The following is a 12,609-nucleotide window of genomic DNA, read 5'->3' on the forward strand; positions in this document are numbered from 1 at the left end:
ATTATTATTTACTCTTACAGTTACGTGATGCGTTTCTGGTCTCAGATTGTAGCTTTTTACTTCTTACAGTTTCTAAATGTATGAATTTCTGTCATTATGGTTATTTTCCATAACACTGAATGTTGTAACGAAGGTAATAAAGAGTTGGTTATTATTATTAAGTCTCTTTCCGGCTCAGACTGCATAGGTTAAGCTTATGGGGCTGTCACGTGATGAACGAAGACTCGAAACAGGTGAACTACTTGACTAATGCCAGTACAGAACCTATAGGATGTTGCGCATGCGCGACTGAACGAATCACTCCCCGATACGACTCGTTCTTCCCGAGTCACATTAAAGTTCAAGAACGACCCAACACTATTGCGAAGTGCAAGTCAAGCGGGAAAACACAATATACTGCTAGTATAAGCACCTCTTTGAGTTTTGAAAGTAGCGGAGACGACAGCACAGAATAAAGCCGCACATTCCAGCTTCCTGCGTTTCTGCCGCTGCCTCACAAGACGAAATATAATAATACAGCGCAGCTGCGACAGCAACATGTTGTCATGTCGTAAGACAATATCTGTATTGCAAACTGTATTGTTGTTACTGTTGTTTTTAGCGTAGGCATAACAACGCAACGGCATTACCATAGAAACCAATGCACAGTCCGTAAAAATGAAAGGGCGCTTATGGACACACAAATCGGATATGAACAGTTGCAATACGCTGTGTGGACAGCCAGTTATTCAGATCAGATTCCATCCAGATATGCACAAAATCGGATTTGGGCTGACAGTCTGAACGAGGCTTTTGAATAAAATGTACGCTTGACAAAAACTCCATAAAACAGTTTTGAAAGTTGTGAAAATTATGACCTTTATACGATGTGTGCCACGACTGCACAGCCTCGTTTTCATCCGCAATAAAATTACAAAAAGAAAAAGTGCACTATAAATACACTATAAATGCACATTCATTTTTACAGTTTCATCTGTTTAAATAATTTTTAAAAAAAAATGTAGCATCAAAACACTTAGAGCAGCTGTACATGTTTGTCTAATTTTTTTAATCCAAATTCCCATATAATACAGCTCCAAACAAAAACAAAACATTTTGGCCAATTTAATTTCTTTGATTTTTAAGACCAGAACTATGAATAGGAAAAGATGGAAAGATTCATGATGAAGACATATGTAGCATAATTCGAGGTCATCCATGTGGCTTGGTAATGTTCTGAAGGTACAAAGTTTGTTTTTCACATCACATTACTTTTCATTTTTATTTTAATTGGGCTGTGTGAGCTGATGATTTGTTTTATGTATATCTATATGCTGTATATCCATGAATTGTGATTCTTAGTGATGAAACTGTTGTTAAAAAGCTTACATTGAGAGGCCCTCTATAGACACGACGCGCCACTCGACAACTAGAGGCTAAATCTACAATATAAGCAATGAAATACCTGAGATTTAAAACATTTAAAGACGAAATGCTTTGAAGCGCTTCACATGCACGGCCTGGCTCTTGTAGAAACTGTGAATCAAGCAGTTAGCTGGTGTGCCAAAGCTGTAAACATTCATGGAGACTTCTCTCTGTATTATACGGAAATTTAATTGAATGCAAAAATAACTAAATATTTATTCAAGCTCAGAGAGAGCACATAGATGGGATGTTTTCTTCTTCACCAGACGATCCAAACACAGGACGGTTAGTTGCATGTGCAGAGTCAAGCTGATAAATAAGCTCATATGTTTTCCATGTGCTTTATTGTGACGAGACGAAACTGTGGTGCCAAAACAATAACGTGACTGTGATCAATGGGAAGTGTGACGGTGGACAGACGTCTGTCTGAGAGGACCTCTTTGTGTTTCTGTTTGTTCTCGTTCTTCTAATTGATAATCACAACTGCGTTTGATTTTGTATTCTGTGGAAGTAGTTGGAGAAAAAACTATTAGACTGGATGTTTTTTATACATATGAATATAATATACAACATACATAAATTAAGAGATGTCTGTCCCACATCAGTACAATAAACAGAGAGAACCAATACTGTTGTGTTTGTGGTCATTTCTTGTGTAATTATTGACCCGTAAGATGCTAACAAGGAGACCTAATATTAAAGCGTGCATCTAATGAATAATCAAATAGTGCTTGATCTTTTAAAATTTGATTACACTAATCATAACATATTATATCTTTAAGAATTTTCAGGTTCCCCCTCGGTCCTAAAACATATTACAGTTAAAACGTCAAGTTTTCGTTGTCAGATGCAGACGTGACGCAAGCTGGGGGTGGAAAACTTTTGAACCGGATGATTATTTTGTTTAAATATCATATTTTTCATTTAGTACTGCCCTTCAGAAGCTACTTATATGTTTCAGAAGACGCTTAGATGTTTATTTTGTCCCCGAAGGCAAAATAAGTACAATTTACCCTGATCTTCAAATTCTAAAAGCTCTAAATGCATCTGTTGTGTTTCCTTCTGGAGCGGGAATCTTTGAACCTTTTGTAATAGTTGTGTATGAGTCCATCAGTTGTCGGTGTGAAAAGATGGATCTCAAAGTCATGCACTGTTGGAAAAGGTTCATATATGAAAAAGCTGCTGCAAAACCAAAGACCTGGAGGATTTTTCTGAAGATCAGCAGTAGTTTAACTGCTCAGGACAAACAAGGGACTCGTGAACAAGCGTCACAAAACAAAAATACAGTCGTGGATCATCCAGGTAACTGCACACAGTTGTAAGAATCAAGCGTATGTAGAGTTTTGAAAGGGGTCATTTTTATAAATTCAGATATTATTTTGTCCTGTGGACTATATGCAAACATCTTTTACATAAAATATCTTACTCAGGACAGGACTAAATAAACAATAACATGCATTTTTGTGTGATGCCTCTTATTTTGGTAAAATAGTTAACGTTTCGCAGATTCTGCAAAGTTTTAACCACAACTGTATGTATGTATACACAGAGCTGGGTAGTAACTGATTACATGTAATCTGGATTACATAATCAGATTACAAAAATTAAGTACTTGTAATTAGATTAGATTACATTTTAAAATAACCGTAATCAGACTAGTTACTTTTTTACTTATTACATATTATTCACACAACAGCAGTAAATCATTCATAATTTATTGAATCTCACTCATTTTTCTTTTTCGTCCTTAATAACAACGAATGGAATTAATTTTCTCTCTCTTTGTATTTTTACATCAATGTGGAACAAGATTATCCTATTTAAATCAATGTGATAAACGCGTTAGGTCAAAAGTAATCCAAAAGTAATCAGGCTACCTAAAATGTGTAATGTAATGGATTACGTTACTAAGTACAATTTTTTATCTTGTAATTTGGAATCAGTAATGGACTACAATTTGTAAGTAATCTACCCAGCACTCTGTGTGTGCCAATAAAAAACATAAATTAAAAAAAAAACTGTTGGTTTAAGAACAAACAAACGTTTAGGACATTCGTGGTAAAGATTCATGTTTTTGTTTTTATGTATTACATATTTACATTGAAAAAAATGACAACGTTAACATGAGTTTTGTCCATAGGTTTTGTAGCGAAAACTCAGCATGTTGGTCCACATGCTCTGATGACCTCACACTCGCGCAGCGGCGCCGACGTGATGATGTCACCCACGCGTCGGCCAATCAGCGCTCGAGCTCTGCGCCACTTCCTCGAGGTTGCGTCACCAAGCGGGAGCTGTGCGCGCGGGTCGGAAGTCTCTTTCCGAGAGGAAAAAAAAAGAAATAAAACAATAAAGCAACACCAAATAAACACTGTCAAAACTTTGCGAATATCGACCATTACACTAAATATTGAACTGCGGATTGATAAAGCAGCGCTAGGACTGATAAATAAGCGCACATAAGGCGGACTGAGGGGCGTTGGGGAAGAGTTAGCCGCTGCTGCTAACGCACGATGCTAACTCACTGATTTATGACTGATTTCAGCGATATTTCAACTAAAAACTGCGCATTCCGGAGGATTTGAAAGACAGGAGTGTGCGTGGTGTCAGTAGAAAGTGTGTTAGTGAGGTACAGGAGGGGATTTGTCTTCTCGGCGGCCGTTTGTGTTGAGGCCTGCTGTATGAGGAGTTAATCAACTCCTTCACACGTGTAGAGGTAAACAGGTGAAGATGTCGGCCCAGGCGCAGATGAGAGCCATGCTGGACCAGCTCATGGGCACTAGCAGAGATGGTGAGTGCTTCTTTCAGTCTCATCAAATCGAAACCACGTTAAACCATGCATTTGATTCAGTCAGCGATTCGTTACTTCAACGGACTCGATTTGATGCTTTAACGTATACTGTATGCATTTATACTCCAGCGATTTGTTTGACAGACCTGTTAAAAAGTCACGGTTTCATTGCTCTCGTGGGTTGGTGAAATCATTTAATATCTCTGAACTCTGATCTGATAAACGGAAACACGTCAGACTGATGACTCCCATGATTTCGTCGCCACGACTTTGTAATTAGTGTTATTGTCACTCTTTGATTGGCATGGTTTCGTGATTCTAATTAATTCGCACGAGAAATCATTTAATTCGATTTGAATTTAATTAAAAATCGTGAATCTCCCGAATCATGATTTGACTGGAATGATTTCATATCAGTCAGAAATTCTTTGATGAGAATCATGATTGTTATGGTGCATCTACCATGATATGAATCACACAACTCAAATGATTTGGTTGACATAACTGATCATGATTGTTCAGTTTTTTTGGCATGATTTGGTCAGAACTGTAATTTGATGAACTGATGAACAGAACTGTCATAATTTTGATTTTCATTATTTTTCTGCAGTTACTATCATTTGTGTTATCCCCTCGTTTTCTTTAAATAATTTGCTAAACAAAATGATTGGTTCTCTTGATTTTTATTGACTTGATTTGAAAAATCATAAATGTCATAAATGTTTTGTCTGGAATGATTTTATATCTGTCAGAAATCCTTTGATGTGATTTGATGAGAATCAAATAGTTAATGATCAGTTATTAATTGGCCATGATCAGAATCATGATTTGGTTGATATAAGTTGACATTGTCAATTTGATTTCATTCTACCTTTTTGGCATGATTTTGTAAAAAAATGTATTGTTATATGAGAATCATGAATATGATGATTCATTTGCCATGATTCACGTTTTGCTTGACATAATTACATTATCTTACAAATTATTAAAAGAATTCTTTTTTTTTGTCATAATGAGGTCAAAATTGTCATTTGATCAACAGTCTTGTAATTGTCATGATTTTTTTTTTTTTTATGAGAATCGTGATTTGAATTGCTGTTTACAGTGCTGTTCATTTGAATGGTGTGTCTCGTTGTTTTTTTGTCACGATGAGAATCATGGTTAGATTGTGGCTTGATTTGATGATTTTTGATGCTCATAATGTGTGGATCTGGTTTCTCGCAGGAGACACGATGAGACAGCGGATCAAGTTCACGGACGAGCGGGTGTGTAAGAGTCATCTGCTGGAGTCGTGTCCACATGACATACTGTCTGGAACCGTAAGCGTCTCATTATCACTCCTCATCTCTATGGGTTTGACTTTACTCATCTAAAACCTGTTTGTTAATTGCAATTCTTCATTTATGCTACGCCACAGTTGCATTATGACATCAAAAACGTTGAGAAGTTGCCTGAGGTTTCTAAATGGTTGTGTTTGTGTAGCGCATGGATCTGGGGGAGTGTGTGAAGATTCACGATCTCGCTTTGAGAGCAGATTACGAGATCGCATCTAAACAGCAGGAGTTTTTCTTTGAGCTGGATGTGAGTATAAACCCTTTCCATTCATACACATTTGACTGTGTGTGTGTAAACTGCTCATAAATGGCTGATTGTGGCGTGTCTCCTCAGGCCGCGGAGCACCTGCAGTCCTTCATCGCAGACTGTGACCGAAGAACCGAACTGGCCAAGAAACGGCTGGCCGAAACGCAGGAAGAGATCAGCGCTGAAGTGGCTGCTAAGGTAAAACCTGACGATCTGTGCTGGGGAATCCCTTAACGTTTCTCTGCAACACGAGATTTCACTTGCACATAATTTTCATACTGAAGTTTCGCACACCTGCGTTTTGTGCACAAACCAGCAAGTAGTGAGTCCTGGTCCACAGCTCTGATATAAATGGGCCCTTCAGTGTGTCCTTTTCCAACTTCCTGTTTCGATAGCAAATACATGCAAACAGAAAAGAAGTCCACTCAATCTGTATTTTGTTTTTTTTGTGTGTGTGTGTTTTTTTTAAGGGATCATATCCTACACAACCTTGTTTCCACCACAGAATAAAAAAGCTGATTGCAAAATCTCAACATTCTGACTTTATTTTTTGCAAATCTGATGTTTTCTTTTAGAATTTTAAATTTATATTTTGAAGTTTTAACTAAAAGTTAGAATTGGGAGATAGTCAGAATTCTGAGGGGAAAAGTCTGAATTGTAGAATATTAGCATAGAATTCTGAGGAAAAAGTCAGAATTGCGAAGTGTAAACTCTGTTTTATCAGAACAAAAGTCCAAATTGTGAGATGTACACACTATTCTGAGAAAAGAAGTCTGTATTGCAAGATGTAAGAAGAATTCTGAGAAAAAGTCTGAATTGTGAAGTATAAACTCTGAATTCTGAGTAAAAAAATGTCAGAATTATGAGTAAAAAAATTCAGTTGACGAGATGTAAACTCGGAATTGTGAGTTGAATTTGTGATTGCGAGAAGTAAGAATAGTAGATAAAAAGTCAATTTTTAAATAAAAAAAAAAATATATATATTTTGTGGCAGAAATAGGCTTCCATAATATCTTGCCATTTGGTAGCATTGAGTTATTTTGCCTGAGATCAGTTTATAGCATTATTCGAAGTCTTTTATTTTCAACCACAAATAATTTCATTTGTCATGCCCATTTGCCCCACTTTCTGACCCTTACTATGAATCTTGTCTGTTTTTACAGCTGTAACTTGAAGTCTTCATGTTCTCTGATTTTCTATGTGCTGTGATCGGCAGGCGGAGCGTGTGCACGAGCTGAACGAGGAGATCGGGAAGCTGCTGGCGCGTGCGGAGCAACTGGGCGGCGAGGGAAACGTGGAGGAGGCTCAGCAGGTCCTGGAGAAGATGGAGAAAACACGCACCCTGAAGAAAGAGGCAGAGGTCAGTGTGGGGTCAAAGGTCATGGTGGCCAGGTGGAAATATCATTGTAGTCCTCCGTACTACCTGTAGAACTCGAAGCACAAATTAAATTTGATTGTGGTGTTCTAATCACACTATTACAAGTAAATATGCTATTGTGTTTAGGACATATACCGCAACTCCATGCCGGCCTCCAGCTTCCAGCAGCAGAAGCTGCGGGTGTGTGAGGTTTGCTCTGCTTACCTCGGTCTCCACGACAACGACCGCCGCCTCGCCGACCACTTTGGAGGGAAACTTCATATAGGTTTCATCGAAATCCGTGAAAAACTTGAAAAACTGAGGGTGAGATGGAGCACACAGAGCTCAGTCGGGCTGTTGTCACACAGCTCTTCATTGACGATCTGCTGTGATTTGCAGAAAGCTGTGACGGAGAAACAGGAACGCATGCGCACGAGGAGAAGAGAAGAGCGCGACAGAGAAGAGGAGCGAGCCAGAGAGTGGGAGATGGAGAAAGAGAGAGAGCGCGAGAGAGAAAGAGAGAGAGAGAGGGAGCGCGAGCGAGAGAGAGACAGAGAGAGGGAACGCAGGAGGTCTGTCTCTGTGTTCTGCTTTCATTTCATTCACAAAAATGTGTTGAAATCATAATGAGGCCTTTGTATTATAGCTGAAAAAGTATCTTGATATTTATGTACTTTGCTTCCAATTAGTTGAGCTGTAATAGTCAAGGCAAATCAAGCCACTTTTATTTCTGTAGTGCTTTATACGATACTAATTGTTTCGAAGCAGCTTCACAGTAATAAACAGTAAAATAAGGCAATGTAATAAGAAAATAAATAGTAAGGTTGTAAAAATAATTGGTTTTGAAACAAACTCAATTTCAGCATTAGAGCAGCTCTACAGAGGACAATAGTATCATTATTCAGCTCAGTTCTGTGTTGATTCAGTTTAGATGCATTCTATATTCAACGTTGATTCAAGTAGTTCAGATTCAGTTCATATATACAATAACAGTAGCACTATTGATTTTGCAAAGTTCATCAATTATGACATGAACTCAAACTATGAAGCAGCTCTACAGAAGGCAATAGTGTCATTATTCAGCTCAGTTAAGGGCTGATTCATTTCAGATTCACTTTTCAATGTTGATTCATTTAAGTTCAGATTCAATAACAGTGATGCAAAGTTAGTGTCATTATCCAGTTTGATTCAGTTCAATGTTGATTCAGTAACAGTGTTGATATGGCAAAGTTCATTATGGAACAGACTCAATTCAATTATAAAGCAGCTCTAAAGACACAGTAGTGTCATTATTCAGCTCAAGTCAGTTCAGTGTTGTTTCAGTTCATAATATAGACTAAACAGCCAAATAGATTCAGAATCGAATAGTAACTCAAAAACTTCAAGAACTAAGCCAAATCTAATTAACAATGATCAATTTTGTGATTTTGCTCTTTAATATGGAGATGTAGTAAAGCAGTAGTTACACATGCTTTAAAGATGTGAAATGTCACACAGAGACTCCTGTGAACATTTTTAAAGAGTTGACGCGCAAATTGTTGAAGCAGTGTTTTGAACTGATTCACTGAAGCTTAAAAGAGCTGTCTCACAGAAATGAATCAAACTATCTGACATTTAAATAAATAAAAAAACTATCAAATATTTGTTGTAACACAGAATGCACAAGTGTTTTATCGTGATTGTCTTTCTTTAAGTTATTCTTCATCCCTCTCTTAGGTCCAGATCCAGAAGTGGTGAGCGACATCGGTGAGGATCAGCTTCCTAACTAATAACATCTGGAGCAGTATCATATGTATGTGCTATATATATATATATATATATTTCTCTCTGCTTTTTAGGGAAGGAGGAAGCTCGTCCTCTCATCGCTCTCGTCGGCACCGTGAGGATGGAGAGAGGGAACGAGACAGGGAGAGGAAGCACAGACACAAAGATCGCCATCGCTCTCGCTCGCACTCACACAGGAGCAAAAGGAAGAGGTACCACAACAACGTCAGCTTGACTTAACCTGTCTGAGGTCTTTTGTGGAGGGACTATTACATTTGAGCAATAGGGCATGATTTACAGTGATTTTTGCTATAGTCAAGGGCAGATAAATGTGGTAAAATCAGTGTAATCAACAACATTATGATAAGATACCAGTGTTCAATGAAAAGGAGTACACGTGGTGTGTTACATGGTCATAGTTCACGTTTTAGAGCCAGATCAATTTAAAATCAAGTAATGGAAATCATTATTAAACTATTTGTATTTGTAATTTAAATTATTTAAAATAAAATAAGTGTAAACGATATCATTGACAATCAGACCAATGTTCAGTTAAAATAAATGCTGTGTTTTGTGTTAAATGGTCATGATCAATTGTAAATAAAGCAATGGCTATTGTTTTAAAATGAATAATTTATATTTGGAATTTAAACAATTGAAAATTATTTACAAATTATTAATCCATTTATATTTGGAATTCAAATTATTTGAAACCATTTTAAATAATTTGAAATTACTTTTAGATGACTAGATTTGGATTTGGAATTTAAACTATTTGAAATTGTGGATTTTGTAAGTAATTTATATTTGGAATTTTAATTATTTGAAACTATTTTAAATCATTTGAAATTAGCTTTAAATGATTACATTTATATTTGAAATTTTAATTACTTAACATTTTTAAAATGGGTTAAATTTTTATGTGGAATTTTTATTACTTTTTACTTAATAAAATTAACATTTAGAATTTATAGCATTTAAATATTTGTGTTGATGTGAAGTAATTACTTGGTTAAAATTGATTAGTTAAAATAAATATTTTATTATATATATGTGTGTGTGTATGTATATATATATATATATATATATATATTCCCATTGTTGCCTGTCACACTCACTCAGATACTGATACATTTCTGCAGGTCTTCACACACCAGAGATCAGGAGCAGCCTCTGTCTCAGGAGAGATGTAGGGAGAACACCGCAGACGAGAGATGGTGGGACAACGGACGCAGGGACATGGAGAGAGAAAGATCCCCCGTCTCCCCAGACATGAGCCTAATGAAAGAGCGGGAGAGATCCGTGTCGCTGGAGAGAGATCAGCGCTCCAGCTCCGAGGAGAGAGAGTCCGGAGAGATCTAGAGGGAAAGATTCAGATACTTTACTGTAGCTACCGATCCCTGCTCCGTCTCATAGCCGGCAGTCGCCCACACTGATCTGTCAATAACTGGATGAGCTTTCAGTCCGGTTACTCATACATCAGTAGAAGCTCAGCGGCTACAGAGAGGAAGCCAGTCACAGAGAGAGAGAGCGAGAGAGAGAGAGAGAGTGTGTGTGTGTGTGTGTGTGTGTGTGTGTGTGGGACCAGCATCATTATTCGAGATACAGATGACGCCTCAGACAGCAAGAGTTACACACTTTGATCTAGTTGATCCAAACTAGTCAGCAAACCAAAAGAACATTTGAACAGAAGTGTTGTAGAGGGGAAAGCAGCATCATTATTCGAGATACAGATGACGCCTCAGACAGCAAGAGTTACACACTTTGATCTAGTTGATCCAAACTAGTCAGCAAACCAAAAGAGCATTTGACAGAAGTGCTGTAAAGGGAAAGCGTGCATTTAGAAGTAGTTTATTTTTTATGTTGCAAAATAAGGAGAGGTGGATGAAGGTAAACCTGCAGGAATATAAAACCACCACAGGAGAAGGCTTTTTCATCCTTTTAAACTGGCTACTCAATTTTTTTTTTTTTCCTTTTTTAATAATTAAAGCTCCTTAAATGATTATTTTGATGTTGATATTATTGTCTCCTGTTTTTTCCTCATTTGATATGAATCTAAACTCAGAGCTGAACTGAGCAGTAAACCTGGATTTTGTGATTTTTTTTTTTGTCTTTCTCCACAAAACCCACACCAGTTTTTCCACACACAACCACATGCGTTTGTATCTCGGCTTAGGTTATTTCTCATGGTACCGTGATGTGTGCAAGTTTCTCTTTCCCCCTTTTATCACTCTTTCGTTTTGCTGTGTTGAGAGGTTGTCTTGAAACTTCATCTTGCCTTGTCATTATGCTATGAAATAAATCTCTTGCTTTCATTGTTTAAAAATAATTCATTTGAATCCATTTTCTGCCTCTGCTGAAATAAATTTGAATGTTAATACTTTATTTCCATTTCTGCACGGAAATACCAGTGTTTGCAATGAAACAAAAGTGTTAAAGTATCAGAAGACCACTTCACTTAAAATGCTGCGTGTTGTTACATCTAAATTAATTCATTTATTGAAGTATAACATGTAATTAAACATCACGGACTCAATCTAAATACATTAGGTTACACAAACCAAAATAAATGTAAGGGTTAGAGCTGACAAATAGCTATTTAATTGCAGGTCAGCATATTTCCAGTGTTTGATATTAGTTGATAACTTGTATCAGAGTAAGCGAGGTTGAATCAGTGTTGCCAGGTCCGCGGTTTTCCCGCGGAATTGTAACACTGTTGCCGCGGGTTGAAGCAATAACGTGATATTTAGCCCCTGGAATGTAGATCTTACCAGAGAAACAAAACACATGTATTTGACCCCCACCCGCGGTCGGGTTAGTTTTGAGCAGCAAATGGACGGTTTTTGTTGTGAAAACCTGGCAACCCTCATTGATGTCATTATAATACGTGCGATACAGACCTCACAGGAATTTTTTATTTTTAATTTGAACAAAACCCGTCCGTTTTCTCCAAAACGAAATTAAAAGTTTGATATCAATAATTTTAAGATCATGACTGTGTGAGGCCATTTCTGTGACGTCACGCGCGGGGACTTTGAAAATAAGCGCGAGGAGGAAGCGCTGTTTTTTTTTTTGCTGCTTTTTTTTTTTTTTTTGAACCTGTGATACTTTTTACAGGATTATTTGATGAATAAGAACAGCATTTATTTAAAATGTTTTATTTTATTTTATTTTTATTTTTATCTTTTCTAACAATACAAGTCTTTATTATCACTTTTTATAAAATTTAACATCCTTGCTGAATAATACTCATTTGTGATATACCTCATCATGGCGCTCCTGATTCCGTACAGTAAATTGCCCGAGCTCGTCTCACTGATGCTGTTTATATAGTCTAATATAACAACACAAATTAATCTCAATGTTTTTATGTGTATCGTAATAGCTGGTTGAAAACGAGGAGGAGCTGCAGTCCAAACTAGCCAACAGTGCGATATGAGAAAGATTTCAACGTCAATGTGTGAGTGCATTTAGTGTGTGTTATTTATTATTATCAATAATAATAACAGTTACTAATAGTAATTTTTATGTTTGAATGGACGGGACGATGTATGGAATAATAATTATTAGTGTAAACAGCCACTGATTTAGTAGTGTTTATAGTGAACCTGCTGTCAGAGCGCAGGTACCCGGATCTCTCTCAGTCTTCAGTCAGTGGAAAGCTCTCTCACTCATCTGCACTCTGACTGCTTCCTGGTCACTGATGGTGAGCCAG

The 12,609-nt window shown here is 37.1% G+C and overlaps 1 protein-coding gene across 1 annotated transcript; it reads left to right on the plus strand.

Annotated features, from left to right (window-relative positions):
• Nucleotides 1–3,656: 3,656 nt before the first annotated feature.
• Nucleotides 3,657–10,598, plus strand: LOC107703792 (putative RNA-binding protein Luc7-like 1). Its single transcript, XM_016506511.1, has 10 exons — nucleotides 3,657–4,192; nucleotides 5,417–5,511; nucleotides 5,675–5,773; nucleotides 5,861–5,971; nucleotides 6,990–7,133; nucleotides 7,278–7,454; nucleotides 7,530–7,702; nucleotides 8,847–8,876; nucleotides 8,969–9,106; nucleotides 10,037–10,598. Exons 1-10 carry the CDS (start codon nucleotides 4,132–4,134, stop codon nucleotides 10,254–10,256), a joined length of 1,248 nt encoding a protein of 415 aa, XP_016361997.1. The 5' UTR covers nucleotides 3,657–4,131; the 3' UTR covers nucleotides 10,257–10,598.
• The last annotated feature ends 2,011 nt before the right edge of the window (nucleotides 10,599–12,609 follow it).

The sequence above is a fragment of the Sinocyclocheilus anshuiensis genome, unplaced genomic scaffold (assembly GCF_001515605.1).
Source record: "Sinocyclocheilus anshuiensis isolate Anshui unplaced genomic scaffold, SAMN03320099.WGS_v1.1 scaffold274, whole genome shotgun sequence".
Classification (NCBI taxonomy): domain Eukaryota; kingdom Metazoa; phylum Chordata; class Actinopteri; order Cypriniformes; family Cyprinidae; genus Sinocyclocheilus; species Sinocyclocheilus anshuiensis.